This window comes from Ovis canadensis, chromosome 26 (genome assembly GCF_042477335.2).
Source record: "Ovis canadensis isolate MfBH-ARS-UI-01 breed Bighorn chromosome 26, ARS-UI_OviCan_v2, whole genome shotgun sequence".
NCBI lineage: Eukaryota > Metazoa > Chordata > Mammalia > Artiodactyla > Bovidae > Ovis > Ovis canadensis.
In genome coordinates, this window is record NC_091270.1 from 29,084,996 (window position 1) to 29,109,807 (window position 24,812).

The 24,812-nt window shown below is 39.2% G+C and overlaps 1 protein-coding gene across 5 annotated transcripts in view; it reads left to right on the forward strand.

Annotated features, from left to right (window-relative positions):
* The window catches only part of TENM3 (teneurin transmembrane protein 3), a 629,396-nt gene that overhangs the window by 442,247 nt on the left and 162,337 nt on the right, over positions 1-24,812 (forward strand). For all 5 annotated transcript variants that reach the window (XM_069573182.1, XM_069573184.1, XM_069573185.1 and 2 more), the window contains one exon: positions 21,628-21,866. In XM_069573182.1, the coding sequence (XP_069429283.1) occupies positions 21,628-21,866 (239 nt within the window). The remainder of the gene's footprint in view (positions 1-21,627; positions 21,867-24,812) is intronic.

Consider the following 24,812-nt stretch of genomic DNA (forward strand, 5'->3'; position numbering starts at 1 on the left):
GTCCAACCCTTTCCTCAGTAAGAGAGATTTACTTTTTTAAAAAATGTGGGGTACAGTTGCTTTACAGTATTGTGTTAGCTTCTGCTGCACAGTGAAGTACCTCAGGCATATGTGTGTGTGTATGTATATATCCGCTCCCTCTTGAGCCTTCCTGCTGCCCACCCCCACCCACCCAGCTAGGCCACCACAGAGCACCAAGCTGAGCTCCCTGTGCTAAGAGCAGCTTCCCACCTGCTGTCTGGTTTACACAAGGTAGTGTATATGTGTCAGGCCTGATCTCCCAATTGATCCCTCCCTCCTCTTCCCCCGTTACGTCTGTGTCCATTCTCTGTGTCCGCCTCTCTATTCCGGCCCTGTAGTTAGGATCATCTGCCCCATTTTTCTAGATTCTGCATATATGAGTGAATATACGATATTCACTTTTCTCTTTCAGACTTCACTCTGTATGACAGACTCTAGGTCCATCTACATCACTACAAATACCCAATTGCATTCCTTTCTGTGGCTGAGTAACACTCCTTTGTATGTATGCACCACATCTTCTGTGTCCATTCAGTTGTCAGTGGACATTTAGGCGCTATTATAAATAGTGCTGCAGTGAGCACCAGCGTGCATCATTAGTGAGTTACAGTCTTCTCAAGATGTGTGCCCAGGAGTGGGATTGCTGGATCCTATGGTAGTTCTGTATTTAGTTTGCTAAGGAGCCTCCGTACTGGTTTTCCACAGTGGCTATACCAGTTTACCAGCAGTGTAGGAGGGTTTCCTTTTCTCCACAGTTTGTCTTCTCTAGAAACAGAGCCACATTATTGGTGCTCTTTTGGTTGTTGGGGCAGTGCACTTCGCCATCCTTTTCACACTTTATTTATTATTTTTATCTTCAGATTCTCAGGCGTGTGGGAAAAAAGGACTAGAGATTTACGGGTGATTATTCCCAGTCCCAGGATGCAGTGATTATATTGTACATCTACTGGGTTCTAGATGCCCCTGATTCTCACAGGCTCCATTTTGTCCACTGCATCCTAAAATCATAGTGGACTCTCACAGATGATAATTCAGCATAAGTCAGATGACCCTTTGCTACGGAGATTTTAGTTTTTTGCAATGTGAGGGAGGTTTCAAGTTCCTTCCAGCATTACTCCCAGTCATGCCTAGACCATGCTATTAGGAAAAGCTTCCTTATGATGAACTGAACTTCTGTTCCTGAAACTCCCTTCCTCTGGTAGTCATCGTGCAGGTGGGAATATGTAATTCCACAAAGCTGTTTTGCCCCATCTCTACACCATAGCCCATGGGCCCCTCTCAGTCTTCCCTTCCAGAAGCTTCGCCAGCTTGGTGCTTTTTCTCTAGCACGTGCTGATGTTTCCATGAGGTTCTTAACAATTACGAGTTCTAGCACCGCTTGGCCCGCAGTTAGCAACCTGCTCACATAAGAATATAGACCAGCCAGAGCTATTTTGAGCTAATCCATTTCATTTTTAAATATCTCCAAATACAAAAAATCTTATCTTCTTCCTTTGGTCAGGACCTCACCAGTCAGCATCTCCTGAGAGCTATGTATCACGCAAGCAAAGGCTGTGGTGTCTTACTTCATGGGTTTCCTACTGGCAGCTCTGCAGCACAGGTCCCCTAAAACTCCTGTTAGTGTTTATTTCTTCCCTGCCTTCCCTGAAGCTTCTCGTAGCTTCAGAGAAAAAGATTTATCTCCATATAAAGCCAGAAACCAGAGGATCCTGAACCTCCTGGGAGAATGTTCCCCCAAGTGCCCTGCCCTGTGGAGCTCCTGGCTAAAGTCAGCTTAAAAAAAAACAAAAAAAAACTTGTTTACTTATTTATTTTTGTTCACACTGGAAACTGGTTGTTGTGCCAGGGCTTTCTCTAGCTGTGGCTCCCAGGCTCCTCATCGCAGTGGCGTCTCTTGTTGCAGAACACTGGCTCTGGGGCGTGTGGGCTTCAGTAGTTGCTGCGTGTGGGTTAAGCAGCTGTGGCTCCCGGGCTCTAGAGCATCGGCTCAGTAGTTGTGTCTCAGGCTCAGTTGCTCCGAGGCATGTGGGATCTTCCCGGATCAGGGATGAACCTGTGTCCCCTGAGTTAGCAAGCAGATTCTTAGCCACTGGACTGCCAGGAAGTCCTAAAAGTCAGCTTTAGACGTTAGATCCTGGATGAAAAAGTGGGTCTCAGTGAATAAACTGCTGTTTTTTGCCATTAATTGTGTGACCTAAAGCGGTTCTACCCTGAGGATGAGCAAACAGGAGGTGCTCACAGTTAGTTGTCAACAATACAAATCTTTCTGGTTTTTCTTTTTACTCTTGAACTAAGAACAGGTTAAAAAGAACCCTTTTTGTCAATAGTGTCAGCCAAGAGTAGCTGGGTTTCATCATTTATTTTGTATTATTGAGCACTCTTCCTGGAGCAGTTAGGAAGAAAGAGTACAGAAGTAGGCAAGCAGCAGATTTCTTCACTTAAAAACAGAGTCACGTGCACAGATTTTTTTCTTCCTGAGGTTATTAGCACAGTGTCATTTAAATTTACCCAGTGTCATTAATTAGCACACACTAAACAACTAATCAACACTGATTCACTGTTGTCATTTGGAAAAAAAAATGTATTAGGAAAAAAGTAATTTTCCAGCTGAGACATCAGATTGAATATGGATAATTGCATTGTAGTTGACAATAAGTGTCTTGACAAATATTTATGAAATGTGCCAAGTTAGGTCATCAGAAATGTGTTTAATTGGGGGATGTGGTAGTTAGCACAAAAGCCTCAAAAACTGGTGATAGGAAAGATGGTATTCCTTGAAGCCATATCCCTTTTTTTTCAGTTAATTAATTTGTTTATTTTTGGCTACTCTGTACTTGGTTGCTGTGCTCGGGCTTTTTCCAGTTGAGTGTGTGAGCATCTCAGTTGCTGTGGCTTCTCTTGTGGCAGAGCATAGTCTCTGGAACATGAGCCTCAGTCATTGCAGCTTCTGGGCTCGAGAGCACCAGCTCAGTGGTTGCAACATGCGGGCTTAGTTACTCTGCGGTATGTGAGATCTTCCTGGATGAGGAATCCCATGTCCCTTGCATTGGCAGGCAGGTTCTTAATCCCTGACCTCCAGGGAAGTCCTGAAGGCTTAATTTGAAGTGCAGATATTTGGGATCATTGGAGGGAAATATATGGCGTGTTCTTGTTGTTCCTCATATTGTACTAATGAATATTTGTTGGTGGTGAGTGAGCAAAGAAAGTGGCTCTTTAGAAGAGAACCCATGGTGGCTATAGGTGAAATTGTAACTGATTTCTCCAAATTCAGACCATATAAGAAATCACTCTCAGAGCAATTTCAAAGCTGTGACATTTGAAATTCCATTTCAAAGCAGTACTACTCATTGAACCATCAATGGAATTACATTTTATAGTTTTATGAATTGACAAAGGAAGAAAATCTACTTGCTGATACTCTCACACACATATATAGAAAGTACAATGAATCTAGACACTGTACATCATGCTAAAATATTTTAATCTGTGGTAGAGTTTTGTTCGTTTCTCCTTTCTCCTTTTCCCGTGTTCACACCTTATAATATTACTGATCAAAAGAAATGGTATTTCCACTTGCAGGCACTCGGTGCATCAACCTAAGCAGTGGTGAAGAAATTTCACACCGTCCTGACATGGTGCCACTGTGGTTTCTTTAATAGTCTCACTTGGCTGGAACTCTTGAGGTGAAGAACCAGGCTTATTTATCATTGATTTTTCCTTTTTTAGTGAAGATTCCCTATTGAGTATGATTCTTAGTTTCAACTATATTAACAACTTCATCCAGACTTATGTCTGCCTTTAACTATTTTTTGATCTAGTGCAGAGTCTCATCTTTGGCAATTATTGCTACTTATGATAAGTAAGACTTATCTTACTGATTGTCATTTTCCTGAAACTGTCATTTAAAAGGTATTAGCTATAAAGATTAAAATTCAGCTCTGTGTAGATTAAGAACCTCTATTTTTTTCACTTTGTCTCTTCCCTTTTTCTCCTTTCAGTGATAATAGTTGGCAACAAGTGGCATGTAATAATCCATTAAAATCTCAGTAATTCACATCTAAACTTGATACAGAAGACATAAAAGATATGTCCTGTCTGTTTCAACATAGCTTCCATTTTGATTTATTAAAAAGCATTTTTTCCCATCAGCAGATTCTTGCTTCTGTAGAAGTGTTTCTTTCCTTTTGCTAATGAATTTAACATTTGCTGCTGCTGGAAACAATCAATAGTATTGTGTCCTGTACATTTCTACCCAATAAACAGAATAGCTCTGGTCTCCCATCTCCAGTGAGTTTTCAGATGTAGAGTCATATCAAGATGCAAACAATTATTTGTCATTTATGAGTATATTCTTCTAATGTTATCATCACCTAGAAATAACAATCCAGGCATGGACAGAACACCAATACTTGCTTAGAATTTATCTGACGACTCTTTTCCTTGGAGCTCAGTATTTCTTGTCTTTTGTATAATTCATTTTTAGGGCATCTGATAGCCTGTAGCTCATCCTTTGTTTATTTTATACTTCAGCTGCCTCAGTACATAATAATAGCTGCTACCAGAATACAGAGCAGCTGAAGAAAAGCTTGCACTTGACTCCGGATGGCAGTGGTACTTAAAGGTACAGTACAGAGACACTCGCTGAGAAGCCTGACCTTCGGCAATTGTAAAGTTAACTGCCTGCAAGTTCCTCATTTATGTATGTGAATTAAGTAGCTTAGTAGTCACCTATTAGATGTTAACCAAGTGGTTCATGTGTAGCTATTTAATAAAAGATTTATTAAAGTCTTGTTTTATTATGAAGTCTACTTTGGCATGGATAGCTCATTAGTTATGTTCCCATAGCTTTTTACTTTGTAGCTCAGTAATGTTTTGCTAATGATTAATGTATGAAAACTCATATTCAGTTACCTTTTTATTACTGCATTTTTAATTTAAATATCGAGATGTCTTAGGCTGCTTTAATGGGAAATCAATGGGTATATCTTTTAAAAAAATTATGTAAACAGAAGTATGATGTACTAAAGTAAGATATTTTCCTTCTTTCCCCCCCTTTTATCTTTACTTTAAATGGTTCTAAAGAAAAAGAAAGACAACCAGGTCTGAGTTAGCCTTGGCTATTAGAAATCTAGGCAGCAATGCACATACTGGCTGTTCAGTGCCAGAGGAAAGCCTTCCCAGTTGAAAAATTGTACCTCCACCTACCAGCCGATAACCAGCTACCTTTAGCAAGGTAGTAAGTAGTAAGATCCTGCTTCATTAAAGACACAGCTTTAAGTAAAATATCACTGGAAAGGTAATCCACTAACTTAATTTTACTAATTGATGCCATATCCTTTTTTAATTGCAGTTTTTTGTTTACTTTCTAATCCTGTATTTTATTGGGGTATAACTGTTAAAGATATTTTCAGGAAACCCAAGAACACTTGTGGGAAAAGAGAAAACCACAAAATATGGTAACAAGACGTAACAATGAGAAAGCTCAGGTTTCAGAACATAAACTTCAAAATCGGACGTGGGCCTCAGCTAAGAAATTCTTTGAGAGTGTCACCGTCTGCATTTGTTTCTTGTGTTTGTTTGTTTTGTTTGTTTTTACAAACACCCTGTAAACTCATCTAAAATTGCATATTAGTGAGTAGTAAAAATCAAAGGGATTCCAAGATCTCTTGAGATACTTTGTCTTTAATAACTTTTGTTATTTGCTAAAAGGCCCATAGAGGGATGTGTGTGTCCAGTTGTAAGAGTCATAGAAAGACAGAGGAGGGCAGAGGTGTGATACAAGAAGGTTTGCTAGGAGGTGTTTGTATTTAAGATGTCTCAGTGTAACCAGAAGTAGGATCTGGCTGCTCACAATTCAAAAGCCATTGAAGAGGTCAGGTTAGTAGAAAGGAAAGTTTGCTTTATTTTGGATGCCAGCAACCAAGGGGAGGGCAATCTCCTGTCCAGAGTTCCCCTCCTCCTGACAATCAATGGGCAAGAGCTTTTACAGGCTGAGGGAGGGGGCTGCATGCAGAAACAGCACAGTCATCTCTAACAGCCATCTTGATACTGGTCATCAGTGGGCTGGTCAGCGTCATCTTGGTTATTTTAGGTACAGTTAGTCTTCAGTTCCATGGGCGGTTTGTTCTCAGAATTGTGGCAGCTTATGGCAAGGTTACTGCCTGGCCATCCTGTAATTTACCTTCTCCATCTGGTTAGGGTTTCAGCATCTGTAAGGCAGCTCACAGGATATGGCTCAGCATATAATCTATAGCCCTCGAGGAGGAACTAAAGGTCCGTGGCTGTGCTTAATGACTAAACTATTATTATTTGCTCTCCTTTGGCTGTTTTCCTTTGTTTCTGCATGTTCTCACTTCTCTGATTAAACTTATTCCTTGGCTAAAGGTTTTCCACAGACAAAAGGCAGGCTGAGGACCTGGGACATTTCATCCATTTGTAGCTTTAAAATGTATCTCAGTGAGAGGAGGATAACTCCAGAAGCTGCTGTACTCTTAGCTCAGCAGCTGTATTCTATCATAACCGTATAGTTGATCGTCCAACCAGGACAGTGTGTGAGTGACGAGAGCCACAGGGACTGTAGGCATAAACTGAGGCTGCTCTTGGCAAACAGGCATATGGTACCCCAACTAAGCTTTATTCCCAAGAGTAAAGTTCCTTTTTAAGTTCAAATTACTTCTCACATAAGGTAAATAACAACACAGAGAGGAAGTAAAAGAGGTAGTAGGAAGGCGGCCATTAGTTGAATGCATGTGTGATTCCTACTTTGAGATTTTCTAGTTTTTATTGCCGACTTGTAGCAAATATTTAACCCTTCCCAGAAAAAAAGCTTCTGTTGGCCTCCAAAATATGTAATTCCTGGAATGATATGTAAAATAGTCGTCTTTCTTTTCTTCTTGCAATATCCAGAGAACAAGAGGGGGCACGTATTAAATTGGTGCATTGAATGGCTTTTTTGTCCAAAAAGTTCAGATTTAATTTCTTAGATGTCAGATGTGAAAGGTAAATCATATTAACTAAAAATAATAAAGAGAAAATTTGATCCTGAATTTACTCAAAGAATGGACATCCATGTCTCTCCGGTAGCATTATAATTTGGTTTCTGAAACCATCTGTTATATTGAAGGAGACCTCATTCTAAAGCATGAGATAAAGATTCATAGATGATTACTAAGATAAATGAAAGTGAAAGCATAATTTTTAAATGTGAAATTACTACTAACCAGTTGTAATGCTGTAACCTCAACTAGGTTGTTTAGCAGGCATCATGCCAATAATTAAAATGAGAAAGTAGGCTATGGACTAATTATAGCTCTAAAATTTTGACTCTCAGGAGGCCCTATTGATATATATTCCTGAAGATCTAGTAAATATATAAACACAGTTTAGCATCATGAGACAAGCATCAGGTTTGCAGTCCGACCTGATTTTTAATCCTAGATCCATCATTTAAACTAGCTATATAATAATCTATAAACTATTTAAATCTGAGGTCAGTTTCCGATGCAATAATAATATCACCTCAAAAATGTTGTGTTAAATGAAATAATGTAAGCAAAGCCCCTAGAACATGATAGGTGCTTCATAGCTGTTTTTTAATTTGACCAGATAATAACAACCATTGCATAGGATGAGATAACTTAATTGGTTAAGAGTTGAGCAAATATCTTTTATCATTAAGTAGCTCTCTTCTCTCCAAAAATGAGAAACATATGTTTTAACTGGAGTACTTATGTCTAGTTTATCTTTATGTGTGAGGTAGTCTCAGCCTGAACCATAGTTTTACCAGAATAAAATCTCTGTTTTTTTCACTATTCCTGTCATTCAGCAAAAAGAAGGTAAATTTATGCAGATAGGAACCCCAAGTCTGTTCATTTTGTTCTTGAGAAGAAAAAAGAAATCTTCAAATTATAATGAAAGGCAACTATTCATATCCCTGAAACATTTAATTAACTAAAGTAATAAATGTTTGGAATGAATCCATAGAAACCTTGATAGATGCATTGTCTTCCTATCAGTCAGAAGTGAGACCCCAGTTGTGTTTTAAGGCTTTTAAAGCTGTAGGTATCTTTTGAGTATGACGAAGTTACTGTACAATCAAGTAGGAGTATTATTTTGTTTAATTGAGGTGAACCAGTTTTTTTTTTTAATAGCAATTAAGATACCAAGAAAGTATGCATTAATCATTTGCTAAAGGCCTTAAATGACTTTTTGAAAGTGTAATTCCCTCCAATTGCAAATACTGTGTACTCTGATAATGTCTGGTTTTGGATAACCAGCAATCTGTATAAAATATTCATATATGATAACCTTAATTTCCACGATACCTAGGGAAATGAATTCTTAATTACTCCTAACACATTTCTGGTCGCTTCTCTGAGCGTGATCAAAGTAAAAGGTCAACTGTGCTGTTACTCTGGTCACAGCTAATGACTGTGATTTTGTCATTACCTTTTTTCTGTATTTGACCTATTCATTGTAAGGTGCCTCTCTTCTTCCTCAGCAACTGTGGAAGTTTTTTTAGAAGATTCTTTCACTCTTCACTGAGATTGTCTGTGAAAATATGTTTCAGTCCTCTTTCCTTGATTACGAGAGTATGTACCTGTGTGTGTTATCTCTACTTAGCATCATCACTTCATGTTGATTTTATCTTTTTCTTCTAGAATACATTGTCCAATTTTGAAACTATTTTTCCCCTCTAAAATTTCATCCTCTGGTTTCATCACCAATGAACAATACCCTGTCACAGATAATTGCTCTTCTTTTCCTGTGTTTCTTCATTTTGCCTTGACTTACTTTTGCCTATTTTATTTCTTTCTCCTCTCATTTCAAGCCTGAGTCTGTTGTCCTGTTACCCCATTCTCAGAATGCTTTCTTTTTAGCCTGTAAGATTAAAATCTTGAACATACAGTTAGCCAAATAAGTTTAATACATTCTATTTGGTAACCCCTCTGATTCTGCTGCGACCCTCTTTATGAGTTCTTAGTAACTCACCTCATATTCTGAGCCACTTAAAATACTACTACCTAGGAATTCCCTGGCAGTCCAGTGGTGGGGCACCGGCTCAATCCCTGTTTGGGGAACTAAGATCCCACATGCTGCACAATGCAGACTTAAAAAAAAAAAAGATTTTATAAAACACACAGAGTGGGGATTTTATGAAGTTTAAATAACATAATGTTTTCTCTACACACTTTGAATAGGTCCTCAATAAGCTTTACTTAGAACACTCACCACTCTGGACTGGTTGCTTTCTGTTCTGGTAAATACTTCTTGCTTGCCATCACACATCCGATTGACAAGGGTATCTTCCACATCTCTTAAAACCCTGGAACGCTTTTATCCTTTATCAGCTTTCATCGATACCTGAAATTATTGTTTTTGTAGATCACGCTTCCCTTCTCAAATTTATAGAAAGAGCTTTGCTGAACAATTTTAAGGCATCAATAATTAAATGAATTAATAATTAAATAGATTAAATCTTGTTCAAATAGCATATAGGAATTTTAAGATCTCCTTTTTCATTTCTATTTTAATTTTAATATATTTAATATGTAATAACTCCCAACAGTAGTATAATTGATATCTTAAAACATGTAGGAAACTATCTAATGTAGATTTGGGTCTTTGATATCATGGCTACACAATTAAAACAGCTAAAATGTAACAAAGACTAGTAAGTTATTATAGCAATTTTGATAATAGTTTTAAAAATTGTGCATATTTAATCCAGTTGTTCAGTTCTTAATGCTCCCAAGCAAACTCTGCAAGATGATTTGTTACTTGGTTATAGACATGTTTAAGTTAAAACAAATCATAGTAAAAATATTTTTCTTCCTATTATAGCCTTATTTATCTTTTTACAAATGTGATTATACTTAAAATTTACATTGTATGTCTCTCCTTATTTAAAACTGAAAAGTAAATGTAAGACAGTAAAAAATTTACTAAAATACATTTCCTGCAAATCACCTTAATACTGTCCAGAATTTTGCCTCCTGGTTTTCAAAGATCAATTAACATATGATGCTGTATTTACCAAGTACATGTTTGTGTACTGAGTATGATTACAGATGATACAAGGGCAGTTGCCAAAATGTACAGTTATCGATACATTCATATTGCAATTTTTTTGTAAAATATTATAAAACAATTTTTTGTCTCAATCCTCCTTTTGTAAAGCACTAATAGTGCATATTAATTCAGGTAATAGCAATGAAATATATCTTGTTTTAAAACTTTTCATTTAAGACATTTTTCTTGTTGGGATCACCTCCTAGTGTGAAAGTTGTCCAAAGATAATAGCACATCAATTCAAAAGTATAATAGATTTGAGACCACAACATGCTATCAGCATGAAGTAGTTTATCAGTCTCACTAACTCACTGTCACAGCTAGAATCATTACACATTTGTTCTTTTGTTTTCATGTCAAAATATGTAATTTACATTCTAATGCTGCTTACTCACGTGGAGGATGTTTAATTTTCTTATTTAAAATATTTTTAAATGCATACCACAATTAATTTAAAGGTAATGAAAGAACAGGCACTTTAATTAGTAGGGATCTAAAATATTTCCTTTTTTGCACAATATATTACTTAATATAAAATATATTCAGTTGTTTATAGTGATAATACCTTTACATCAGAAGCAAAATAATTAATCTGTTTTGAACAAGCCCTGTCCAGTTCTTAGAAAATTTATCCACACACCCACACGCACCAGCTTTTCTAGACTCATTCTGCTTAGACATTAATAGAAATCAATTCTTTTAATTCATTTGGCTGCACTGGGTTCTTTGGTTGTGGCATGCAAACTCTCATTTGCAGCATGTGGGATCTAGTTCCTTGACCAGGCATCAAACCCAGGCCCCCTGCATCGGAAGCATAAAGTCTTAGCCACTGGACCACCAGGAAGTCCCCAGAACTAGCAAAAATTAAATTATCAAAATGCAAAGTGAAAAATATTGAGGTTTGTAATTGACTCACTGTAAGCAAATTTTGTTTTTTTCTCAACTGTTTCACCTTTTCATCAATCTTTGAGACAAGCCTATTCAGTTTTAATATCCCATTTGGTAATTTTTTATTCTTAGTTTTACCTTTTGGCAAGTGCTGCTTCAGCACAGTGGTTGCTGAAGAAGTTAATTAAAAACTAGTTCTCCAAATACTTTTTACTTTCCTCCTACCAGTTAAGTAAATCTTCACTGGTTTTCATACTCACCATTGAAAGCATGTTCTAAGATAATATCTAAAGGATGAACTTCAACTGTAATAATGAGGATCCAGTGTAGGATTTCTTTTTTCAAATATACTAGAATTCTGCCCCCTCTGAACCTCAGTGAGAGAATTTTTTTTCACTCTGTAGTTTTTGTGGTTCAGAAGCTCCTAGTGCTGCAGCCTTTGTCAGGACGTGTGTGGTAGTGCACACACCACGGTCAGTGCCGGGAAAGTCACCCCGATTGTCACTACTCTGTCCTAAGCTGCTTCAAAGGGGAAAAGTCAGGGAGAACTAACATTCTACAGGAAAATACTCATTTCGTTTCTTTTGCCTCATAGTGACAGATGTGTAAGGAAGTAAGGAGATTAGATTTGTGTGTGTGTGTGTGTGTGTGTGTGTGTGTATCCAGTGCTTTTAAAATGTTTAGAATTGACTTTTCCAGAAGTATTTCCTAATAGAAAGAGAATGAGTAGAGATAGCTTTTTCTTTTAATTCAGGTAATACATGGAAGCAACATATTTAGAGGAAAAAGGAGAATATATAAAAACAGAAAGGTTAAGAGTGGAGAAGGAAATGGCAACCCACTCCAGTATTCTTGCCTGAAGAATCCCAGGGACAGGGGAGCCTGGCAGGCTGCCGTCTATGGGGTCGCACAGAATCGGACATGACTGAAGCGACTTAGCAGCAGCATTGTCTGTATGAACAAAAGTCATGAAACCTTTTGGGAAGTTGTAAATACCCAAGATGGATTATCAGGTAGCCTTCTACATGACTGACAAATCCAAGTACTAAGTTCAATGAAAAAAGGAAAGCGCTCTCTGGAAAAGAGGTCCTAATGGAATAGGGTGGTTTGTTGGTGAATGTCTGATAAGCACATAGAAATATAGATACTCTGGGAAACAAAGAAGATCCAGGGTAGAATGGACCCTGGTGTCTCATTTAGAGATAAGTAAGAGTCAATAAACGTGGTAGGCATTTAAAAGTGGCAATGAAATTAGAAAGGACGCAGGAACCAGTTTCTTAACAAATAGGCAAAATCGAAGGGGAAGAGCAGTAAAGGAAAGGTTGTTGCAAGTAAAGAATAGTGAGTGAGATGACATAATACGGTGAAAAATGGGTAGGCCTTTGGATCCTGAGGTCGGATGGATCAAGCCTCATGTCCTACACATTCCATTTGCTCTAAACTACTTGAAGAGAGCTAGCAGCAGTGACTGTTTAAGCAAGAGTCTTTGGGTTGATTTTCTGATTTGTTATACAACCTGGATGGGAGTCTTGAAGCTAAACTCAAGCTAAGAAACTAACACGCCAGTTGCTTTACTGCAGTGGTTCTCAAAAGTATGGTCCCTGGACCCAGAAGCATGAGCTGCTGGGGTTCCACCCCAGACCTTCTGTGTCTTAACAAGCCTTCCAAGGGATTCTGGTGCAAGCTGAAGTTTGAGAACCACTGCTTTAACATATGCAATAGTCTCAAAGCACATTTCTGCTCCTGTTGGTGGCCTAAGCCTTGACTATGTAAATTCGCAAGGTTCTACCAAAACCTGTGAGTCCAGAATCCATCTGATGGAAGGCTCCATGAGAAAGATGGGTGACTGCAGAATACTCTATGCAGTCTTATAAAGATGTTAGCCTGGGTGGGCTTCTCCATGAAAACTCATGGCAGCGTCTACAATCTCTTAGTTTTGGAGTCTTCACAGAACTCCTGAGTGCCATCATCCTCAACTGATGGAGATTCTTCCCAAACAGTTAGGTATTTAAGAACAGTAGGTAATTCCCCAGGTGTCTCTGGGTATCTATTGAGTATCAGTCGCTGAATGGTAAGGAAAACTAACAGGAACCCAGCCTCGAATAAAGATAGCTAATTTTCTACATGGACTTGCTTTCTTTTAGATTTCTGTTTAATAGCGGCCCCCAAAATTTATATTTGCTTAGATCATTATCCTGAAGCCCATCACTTCAATAAACTGTTTTTTTAGGTCTTTTAATCAGTCACAAACACATTGCTAAAAATATATTTAGCAGATAATCCAGTTGGCCTTGAGACTGAAAAATCAGAATTTGATAGTGAAAATGCTCAATAATGAAGCACAGGTTTTAAGTTTCAAAATTCTTAGATAATAGTTCATATCATCTTTCAGTTTTATCATTTCTTATTACTGACAAATATTTGGGGCTATTTTATAACTCCTGCAATGTTTAATATATATACTCTCCATGATAGACCACAAGTAATTAAGTCAGAGGTAACTGGCAATATGGAAGACAACATACAGTAATTAAATTTTTTATATTTTGAAAAATAATTTTAAAGTATTTTGTCTTAAGATGAATTCCAGGGAAACCATCCATTGTTTCAGCATTATCAAGTGACTAAAACTATCTGAACTCAGTAGTTAATTTTAGCTTTCTTATATTACCAGGTAAATTTAATCCACAAGTATGAGGTTCATTTGCTTTAAATCTGAAAATGTCATTTTGGAAGAGTCGTTTGAAGTTGAGGGAATCTTATGAGACCTTTAATAAGCCTCTTAAATCTAGAAAGTTATATTTTGCCAGAAGGAAAAAGAACCTATACCTTCAAATTTCTTGAGCTCTTAAGTGAGAACTTTGGATTCTGAAAAGGTTGTAAATTTGGCCAAATAGAGCCAATCTTTCTTCTTACCGGCGCATTGTCTTTGAAATCAGAGCATCCAGTTTGAAACAAGCAATGTAGATTCTGGGTAAGTTTTTTTTATTGATTTGCCTAGAAACATAAAAAGCAAGGCATCAAGACATTTAAACAGTTCACATTTAGCTTGATGTAAATTACTCTCTCTGTTCAACAGAGACTGTAAGAAGAGGAAGAAAGTATCAATAATTCCTACGCAATAGAGCCTTTCTCGCAGTTAGATGGAACAGGCTGTGGACAGTAGAAATGTTTCTCCAGACGCCTGTATCTCACCAGTGAAGGTTTCAGCTGTGCCTTAGGGATTGAAACTGAACACTGACTATTACTTTCTTTTTCATTCTAATCATTTGCTTTGTTTGCTCATCTCTCAAAAGGTTTTTAACACTGTATAAAACACTGTAAGGGGGGTGGGGGCGCGAAACTATTTTTCTGTGGAGATAACCAATTATGAAGTTAATCTATTAAAATTTCATTCAGTGGTTACACACTTTCTTGTTGACTTTTATCTTCCATCCCAGTGGCCCACTGAGGAAATCACTCACACAGCTTTAAATGATACTGTAACACATTTTTCTGGGGTGCTTCTCCCCATCTGGTCCCTATAATTTCTGACTTACTAAGCCATGTTCTTTGATTTTAGAGGAACATCATGATTATATTAACCTCCTGAACAAAAGACTGGTCTTAACCTGTTTATTTCCTGGTGATGCTTATACTATTACAACTTAATTATATCTTATAACTTGTTTAATTTTATACATGATGTTAGGATCTTATAAAATGAGCACTGAATGAGTTGATATTACATATAATGTAATATGGAAAGGCATACTTAAAATAACTCAAAAAGCCCTATTATTTCTCCACTAAAAATTTTAATGATAGTTACGTTTTTTCAAAGTAATTACTTTGAAAGACTAACTCCATCAAAAGTGAAGAGTTAGCAAGGAACAAAGCATACCTGCTGAGAGATTGAGTAAAAGAGCAAAATAAATGATGGAAGCAGCTGTAAGTGGCCCGAGGTGAGGGTAGATAGACATGAGTGGGCATACAGAGGTAATTGTATTAACTACTGCAAATGTATTGTGAGGGTTCAGTATTTAAAACATGGCATTTCACTTGAGAGTAGAGAAAATTTGAAATGAAAATGTTACTTGTGCCCATTCTTGGCTTTGGCCAAACAAATTAAAATGAGGATGTTGAGCTGTAAGAACTCAGAAGAACTGCTCCACCCTGGCAATGTAGCAAAATGAATGAAAAGGAGAACAAAAGCAAGGGAGAAATGCAGTGAAGGAAAGAGTACAAGATTCTCTGACAGTCGAATGCTAGTGGGAGGAGGGGGCAGGTAGAAGAGAAGAGTAACTGAAAATTAGCTCTCCGTCTGTCATTAAGGACAGAGGTACCAACAGTGACGGAAAGGTGGGAATGGGGGCAGCAACAAAGACGAGGAGGTTCAGCCTCTGTCCTGATTTATTTTCTCAGTTTTCATTTTATACTGGAGTATAGTTAATTGACAATATTGTGTTCATTTCAGGTATGCAGTAAAGTGATTCAATTATACATAAACCTGTATCTATTCTTTTTCATATTCTTTTCCCAGAAAAGTTATTACAGAGTACTGAGCAGAGTTCCCATGCCATACAGTAGGCCCTTATTGATGGTCTATTGTATATATAGTTCTTTGTGTGCATTAATCCCAGCCTCCTAATTGATCCCTCCCTGCCCCACCTGTCCCCTTTGGTAACCCTAAGTTTGTTTTCTATGTCTGTGAGTCTTTTCCTGTTTTGTCAATAAGTTCGTTTGTATCCTTTTTCAGATAGTAATTTTTAATTTGTGACATGTCCCAGGGAAAGACCCATCACAGAATCAGAAATTAGAAGCTAGAACTGAAGGCAGAAAGCTGAAATGAAAAGGTTGGTCTGAAGGCAGATCAACAAAGAAACAGATCTTTGAACTTCAGAAAAAAAAAAAAGAGCAGCTCTTAATTGTGCTTAATACCGGGTGATCCTCCCCACGTGTGTTTTTGCTGCTCCGTGGCCTTACAGTTAATGATGCCACGCAGTTCCACGGCGCTGTTTGTTGTTGTTAATAGAATCCCCCTCAAGATTCCAAAGCCGCAAAGCAACGTTAATGTTCGGTGACCTTCTGTACCGGCTGTCTTTGGGGCTTTGAAATTGATTTTCCTCATCCCAGTCTCTGATAGTCTCTCTTCAAGTGTGCGTCTCTAGTTCATCACCAGAGTGAAAACGGTGGCACAAATAGCAGAGGAGCTGGAGGCAGGCACCACGCCGGGCATCATTAGAAACATCAGGAAAAAATCAGCCAGCTCTGGTGTGCTCTGTGTTACAAAGAGGCTGCTGCTGCTTCTATTTTATTGCCGAATACAATGGGGGAGCATTCTCCCCGGATCCGCTGGTTTCATTCCCAAATATGGTCTGAGAAGGAAACAGCGTCTCTCCCTTTATTCTCCAAACCTTGTGTGGATGCCGGATCAGAAGCATATGCTTTTGATAGTAATTTTTGCAGAATTTTTGATATATGAGAAGCATGTTCCCAAGGCTATATGACCTGGCAAAGGGTCACAGGGTGGGAAAGACTGTCATGATATACACAGGAGTAGGTGCCTTAGAATTCGGTGATAAAAGAATTTTCTGGAAACTCCTTGTATACTTTTCATGTAGCTGCATTCCAGTATCCCCTTTCCCCATTCATTTCTTAGGTATTTGTGGAGCTCCAGACGTAAACTAAGTATTGGGTTCGACCTTGAAACAGTTTTTTAAAAAGTCCTGGGCTTAAAGTCACGCAATCCGCTCGTCAGTGTTCTGTGTTTTCTGTATTGCAGTGGAAAGGACACTGCTGACTTTGGAAAGACGGCATCCTGTCTGAGCCTAAAAATGGACAGATTCCTACCAAATCTGAAACCAAATGTTCTCTATAGAAAGTATGTTGACACAGAACTTTTCTACTAGTCTAGTTGATGTCTAAGAGGTTTTTGCATGTGTGTTGTAACCTGTTTTGAAGCCTTGAAAGATTCCTAAAGGAATCATCCTCGCATGAACAATACCATTTGTAAATGCTTTCAAAATGCATCCGTTTAAGCAGTCTTTACGAATTCTTTCTGTACTTACATACTAAGAAGCCATCCAAAACTATTGAAGACCAGTGATTCTAGAATAAAATTCATGGGTGATTTGATTTCTCTTTCAATGTGTTTATAATGTTTCTTTATTTACTATGCAAATCTCTAATGTACTAATTTGAGGACCCCCTGATATAGAAAGTCATTTACACAGAGGAAGAGGAAATGCACTTCTGAGGTTTAAAGACAGTGGCAATAAATACATAAAAATTCTATTTTCTCTTGCAGAAACAAAAGTAAACATATGTATTAAATAACTTAGAAACTCTTTGAAAGTTAGTAGTCTTCAGTTCCACTCACATTGATAAGCAATATATTTTTGAGTAATATATTTTTGTTTTCAACAATGTCTCAAAGCTACATTTTACTCTAAGAAAAATAATGATTTCGTAGTGGCTCAAGCCTGGTTCTTGAAAGAATTCTTTTCCAGGATCAGCAGAGCAGGTAGACATCATGTACTGAATACCATAAATTTCAGAAACTGAAGCAGAGGTGTCTAATTTGAAGTCACCCTGTGTCTAACTCCCTGTCTTGATCCATGTTTTCAGTGTTAAAGGCTCAGAGTCAGATCCCATTTCCTATTCAGAAATGACCCTACCACTTTGAATAAACCTTTAACACATTTTCCAGGTTGAGGTTTGCAATAATTTCCAACTTTTTTTTATTTTTTATCATTTGTTTATTAGCCATGAGTCTTTGTCCCAGGTCCTTTTTTCTAGGAGACTCACTTTCCACATCGGCACAATAGTCACTGTTTGCTTTATTTCACAATATTTGCGGAGCAACAAGTCTGTGCCAGGAACTCTGTAAGTCCTGAAAAGACAGAGGCGAATGAGACCTTTGTGGAATTTACATTCTAACCAGAGAAGACAGACTGCAGACTTACGCCATGGATATCCCATTTGTATCCATCCACATTTGTATGCCAGATAAATGACCTTTTCAAAAAAATATTTCTGTGTATATTTTATTTGAAACTCTCAACCCTAGGAACTTCACCCGGGTAATTTGGGTCTTCCCCCCGCCCCTGACATGATGCTGTGAGCACAGCGAGTTGCCCCTCATGCTTGGAGTCTCCACGCAGATGCTGGTCTTCTGTCTGTCCCCTCAGCATCAGTCACAGTGTGACTGCGGTGACGGCCTGCATCCCTGTCTGCACGGCCTCTTTGCGGTGATAGCAACACACTCTCTCTTTTTCTGCTGCTCTAGAAGCCACAGAAGTCTTCCGCTTCCCACAGACTGCGCTGAGCTGCAGGACTCTCAGGAGGGTCTCTTCAGTGTGCATTGAACACTTAACCTGGTGCTGGATGTGAACATGCCATATATGTTACTCATTTAATCCTCATAACATGCTTTCATAAGAGGTGATGTTTTATTGCCATTTTATAGGTGATAAAACCAACACACAGAAAATTTGAGTAATTTAGAAACATTATCCAGCTAATTATAGGTGAAGTCTGGATTTGAACCCAGGCATGGGCTTCCCTGGTGTTTCAGACGGTAAGGAATCTGCCTACAGTGCCGGAGACCTGAGTTGGATCCCTGGGTCAGGAAGATCCCCTGGAGAAGGGAATGGCAACCCACTCCAGTATTCTTGCTGGGAAATCCCATGGACAGAGGAGCCTGGCAGACTACAGTCCATGGGGTCTCAGAGAGTCGGACACAACTGAGCTAACACGATCACCTTCAGTCTGGTTCCAGAGCCCACATTCTTAATAATTAGGCTGAATATCAATATGGTAGCAGGTGCCAAACACTGCTTCCAACATACCATTTAATTCAGGTTGTAAACTTTAAAGTTTGCTTTGTAAAGTAGTTCTCTGGGGGGAAATGGACCTCATAATATGGTCATTAGTATAATTTATAGAAGTAGTTACTTGTCATCTGCATGTATTCTAATTTTGTGGTTGACAAAGCCTTTTTAGATGCATTAACTTCTTTACAGCTTTGTAAGGTAAGTAAATCATTAACTTCATTTTACACATGAAAACAAGATCCTAAATTTAGGAAATGTTAGATCAGGAACTTAAATCTTCTGATTTCTAACCTAGAATTCTTTCCACTATACCCGTGAGGCAAGTTTTCATGACTTTTACCCTGTCTGCACCCCACTCCAGTACTCTTGCCTGGAGAATCCCACGGATGGAGGAGCCTGGTAGGCTGCAGTCCATGAGATCACAAAGAGTCAGACATGACCGAGTGACTTCACTTTCATGCATTGGAGAAGGAAATGGCAACCCACTCCAGTGTTCTTGCCTGGAGAATCCCAGGGACGGGGGAGCCTGGTGGGCTGCCGTCTCTGGGGTCGCACAGAGTCAGACACGACTGAAGTGACTTAGCAGCAGCAGTACATCAGCTACACATTTATCCACTTAATAATTTTTCCAGAAATGGGTTCTTTGTAAACTTAAATCCCTGGTTAGCCTTGCCTAAGCAATAATATGTTGTTAAATCATAAGCTTGTTTTTTCTTTCATTTTTCAACACTTATATTTTTGCTGGTGGTTGTTGTTGTTTAGTCACTAAGCCCTGTCTAACTCTTTTGCACCCCATGGACTATTGCCCACCAGGCTCCTCTGTCCATGGGATTTCCCAGGCAAGAATACTTAAGTGGGTCGTCATTTCCTTCTCCAGGGGCTCTTCCTGGCCCAGGGATCCAACCCACGTCTCCTGCATTGGCAGGTGGATTCTTTACCACTGGGGCACCTGGGAAGCCCCACATTGTGCTCACTGTATTCCAGGTACTTTACAGTAAGCACATTAACTCATTTAAGCCTAATAACAACTCTGACAGATAGATACTATTCTTGTTTTCCATATTGAGAAACCAAAACACAGAGAGGAGTTAAATACTTTCCCCAAGGACACATACCTAGTATAGTAAACCAGGATTTGAACCTCAGCAATCTGCCTTCTAGGTTCTGTCCTTTAACCCCTTGTTCGTGCTGAGTCACTTCAGGCGTGTCCGACTCTGTATGCGCCTGGCTCCTCTGTCCATCGGATTCTCCAGGCCAGAATACTGGAGTGGGTTGCCATGCCTCCCCCAGGGGATCTTCCTGACCCAGGGATCGAACCCCTGTCTCTTTTGTCCCCAGCCTTGGCAGGCAGGTTCTTTACTACTCTAGTGCCACCTCGGAAGCCCCTTTAACCCCCCTAACTTGTTTGATATATTCAGTCTATTTTCTAATAGCCATTAAAACAAATTACTTTGCATTACAATTTAAATATCCAGCTGTACCCCATCTCAAATCTTCTTGCATGCAGGCTGTTTTGCACCATGATGGAATACTCTTAGGTTATTTCCTATAGTCTCCTGCATAGGAAAGAGAGCAGAGTCTGTTGACCTCACTGAACATGTTATTAGGGAAAATAATAGAAAAGGTTAGGACACAAAGTAAAAACACAGTAAGATACTGTCATACTATGAAATTTCAACCATGAAAAACATGATGCTTTTTTCTCAATTTGAGGACATTTAATGTTCATAGGAATCTTAACACTAGTCATCTTTTATAAAGAATTACCTGTCACTCCTTTCGTGTGATCACTCAATTTCTGCTTTGACATTTTCAAGAGAGTAGAGAACTTTTAGAGGCAGTTTGCCCCACTGTCATTCAGCTCAAATCATTAGGGAATCTTTTTGTGTGTATGCCTGTGTGTCCTCAACCATTCAGTCGTGTCTCTTTGCAACCATGTGGACTCTAGCCCTCCAGGCTCCTCTTTCCATGGGATTTTTCAAACAAGAATACTGGAGTGGGTTGCCATTTCCTACTCCAGGGATCGAACCCAAATCTCTTGCATCTCCTACACTGGCAGGCAGATTCTTTACCATTGCACCACCTGGGAAGTTGATCTAAAAACTTGCTTCACTAGCCTCTTCATTCATTGAGGCTGGTTTTAGAAAGTGTTCTGTGTTTCCTTCCCTTTCTCCATCCCTCACCCCAGTAGACTCGCTTTGCTGGTTATGTTTGACGTAAGCAAAAGATTAAAATTAGTTTGCCTCCCTTGAAAACTGGCCAGCCACCTGTGGCCAAGATTGGCAGTACTCGATATGGGTGGTGGGAGGTGGGGGACAGGTGAGAATTTTGCGAGCATGTCCAGGAAAGAAAGGAGCCTATTCTATGTGATCGTGCATGCTTGTGTATGTAGGCGTACATATCCTCACATGGAGCAAAGCCACATGCAGCTATAAAGTCATGTCATTGCTTTCCTTCTGTGAAATGTGGAGGTGTTCTGAAGGCAGTCCATAACGGGAGCTTCCAGAATGGTTTTGTACAGTAAAATGGTGTGACTAGAATGCCTCTGCAGTCTCTCCAGACACCTACTGGAAGGGACAGGAGTCCTCTGTGTCTGTAACTCCTCCTCCTCTATTCATTACAAATCAGCCTCTTCAAAGTCATATGTTTCCGAGTTGGGTTTTTAGGTTAAAATATTTTCTTAATGTCTCTCTTTTTTTTTTAACTCTATGTAGTAAATGATTTTAAAGCCAGAGAGAGACAGAACGAGAGGTGAGCTCATGCCTCACTGTCTCTGTCTCTCTGATCACAGTATATTTGTATCTTACGATGATTTTCTCCTGTCCTGCAGGCATTTCCTATTCAAAACAGGAACAGGGACCACGCCACTGTTCAGCACTGCCACCCCAGGATACACGATGGCCTCTGGCTCTGTTTACTCACCACCTACTCGGCCACTACCTAGAAACACCCTATCAAGAAGTGCTTTTAAATTCAAGAAGTCTTCAAAGTACTGTAGCTGGAAATGTACTGCCCTGTGCGCTGTAGGGGTCTCAGTGCTCCTGGCAATACTGCTGTCATATTTTATAGGTAAGAGCCCGTTTCTAGAACTCTTTCGTCTATACATCGGGACGTTGCCTGATTGTTCATTTGGTTTTGTGTGTTTATCTGGACAGGGCTTGTATTCAGAGGTTGTACGTCATGGGTGAGAAGTTGGTCCTGATGGATGATAAATGGTTATTCTCATTATGTAGATGAATGGAGAAGCTGTGTTTGCGTGAAGTGCGAGGTCTGCCTTGGACACTCACTAGAGCATCCGTCTGTGTTGCATTTGTCTCTCGTGAGTGTGTTCACTTCTGTGACATTTCATGTCCAAGAAGTAATTCATGCACTTGCAGGAATGGGCTCTGTGTGGGAATCCCCTTCAGGGCGGTGTCAACAGGGAGCTCGCTGCTCCTCCTCGTGATGTTGCTCATCTTTCAGCCAAGCCTGCGGTCTAAATGTAAAACCCACCACTCAGAGCCATCCTTGTGCACTCAGGAACTTTTCTCCAGAGAGCTGTGCATCCGTAAAACCAGGGCTGGATGATGTACACGTCCTTGTCTGTGGGTTTTCCACCTTTTCGGATGGAATATTGATCGTGGTTTTTGTCACCTGACTGATTGGAGCTGCTAAGAGAAGTTGCAAATGTGTCTTTTCTTTAACTATTTCAGAACATAGATGAGCGTTCAAGCTATTGGCCAATGGCTTATTCAAATGTCAGAAATGACCATATCCAATCTTGATCTAAGTGTGTACAGAAAGGCATACAGCATCAAAAAGCAAATCATGTTTACTGAGATAAATCACAGGCTGTGTGTTTCTCCAAGAACAGCCAGTGATGCTTCCGCAGGTTTACAGAGCTGTTTGTGATGCCCGGTGAAATTCCATAAGTGAATATGTGTCACAGGGCTGTCTGGGAATAGTAAGACCCTTTTGTGGTAAACTGGTTTCTGTCTTTAGCTATAATACTCCTTAACTATGAATTATGTCCTTAGGAAGTGAAGGGACCATCTTGAGTCATGTCACTGAAGAAGAAAGTAGAATTTTAGAGCATGAAGGAAGTTGAAAGATAGTTGAGTTGGGGGGAGCAATGCGGTGGCACGTTACCTACTGTGACTTCCGATTCTGTGACCATGGCTGACGTCGCTCATGGACCTGGCACCCCTCCCACTAAACCTGCACACAGCCTGATCATCCTCATCACAGGGCTTTGTGCAGCCACCGTCCATCAGAGGTGAAAACAAGATGAGCCCTTTCTGTCATTTTTCAATCGTCTAAGTTAACTCCCTCCTTGTGAAGGTGGTCAAGCCAGGTACTGAAAGGGTTGTCGCTCACTGAGATCACACTAATGATACATTGCTGTGCTGTTTTGTAACACTCATGGTGCACAGGAATGTCACAACAACAGCAGTCAGCCTTCACAAACAGATTCCTAGTATTTATCTAGAAGATATCCGGCCTTGAAGAGCGTCTCTTCTGGTTAACTATTTGTTCATTATTTGTGTACGTCAACAGTGTACTGCTAGATAATTTTAAACAGTTTCTCGAATGTAACAGTCATAAGTGGGATGTAATAAATTAAGCATATTAGTAGGGGATTTTTTTTTCTGTAGTACATGCTAAACCGATAAGTACTACGCAGTGCTGGAGTTCAGTGTCTGTGTTGTTGGACATAGTTTCTGATCTTAAGTGCCTGTGTCCTCTTAAATATTTATTTAATAGGTTGTTAAATGTTTTGACTATCAGCTCTGCTACCATTTAATTTTATTTACACTGTGTGATTAGGAAGAAAAATAGCATTTTAATGTGAGATCAGATCACTATTATTTGTGAGCCTTTCCTCCTTTTAAGGATCCGTCAATGAATATAATTGAATATTAGACTCCTAAATAAAAACTCAAAATGTTCCTTTTTTTCAGATTATCAGTTTTTACTGTTTCATGGTTAGCATCCTACTTTAAACATCTCCCTTTGATTTTATCTTTATCTTCATGGAATTTTTTTTTTTTTAACAGTGAGAGACTTTAATTTTTTGGGTTCCAAAATCACTGCAGATGGTAACTGCAGCCATGAAATTATTTTTTTTCTTATTTTTTTTCTTTTTCTTTTTTCTTTTCTTTTTTTTTATTTAAATTTTTATTTTTACTTTATTTTACTTTACTGTATTGGTTTTGCCACACATTGACATGAATCCATCACGGGTGTACATGCGTTCCCAAACATGAACCCCCCTCCCACCTCCCTCCCCATAACATCTCTCTGGGTCATCCCCGTGCACCAGCCCCAAGCATCCTGTATCCTGCATCGGACATAGACTGGCGATTCATTTTTAAAATATTCATGTACTCTTGTCAGTTCAACAGATAATTTGTTGAACATTTGTTGTGATTTAGTTACTGTGCTGGAAATTAAGGTGATACAATTCCAAGTGTTATCTGACAAAATTACTTTTTTTTCCCCCTTGGAGTATAATTGCTTTACAGTGTTGTATGAGTTTCTGCTGTACAGTGAAGGGACTCAGCTGTATATATATACACATGTAGTATATATGTACATATATTCCCTCCCTCTTGAGCCTCCCTCCCTCCCCACCCCCATCCCACCCATCGAGACTATCGCAGAGCAGCAGTCTGAGCTCCCTGGGCTAGACAGCAGGTTCCGCTAGCTATCTGCTTTATACACAGGAGTGTATGTTTATCAGTGCTCCTCCCCCAATTCGTCCCACCCCCTCCTTCCAACCTCCATGTCCACAAATCCGTTCTCTATGTCTGCCTCTCTATTCCTGCCCTGCAAGAGGATCGTCAGCACCATATATAGGGAATCTAGAAAAATTACTTTTATCATCAAAGAATTAAGCCATCCTTTTATTGCTTTACTTAAGCACACAAACATACTTGGAATTTTCACTGGTCTTTCTGTGTTAAATAATTCTTAACACAGTGATTTCTTTCCTGTTGTGTAAGTCAGGTAAAGAATTTTACTTCTTCATCAGTT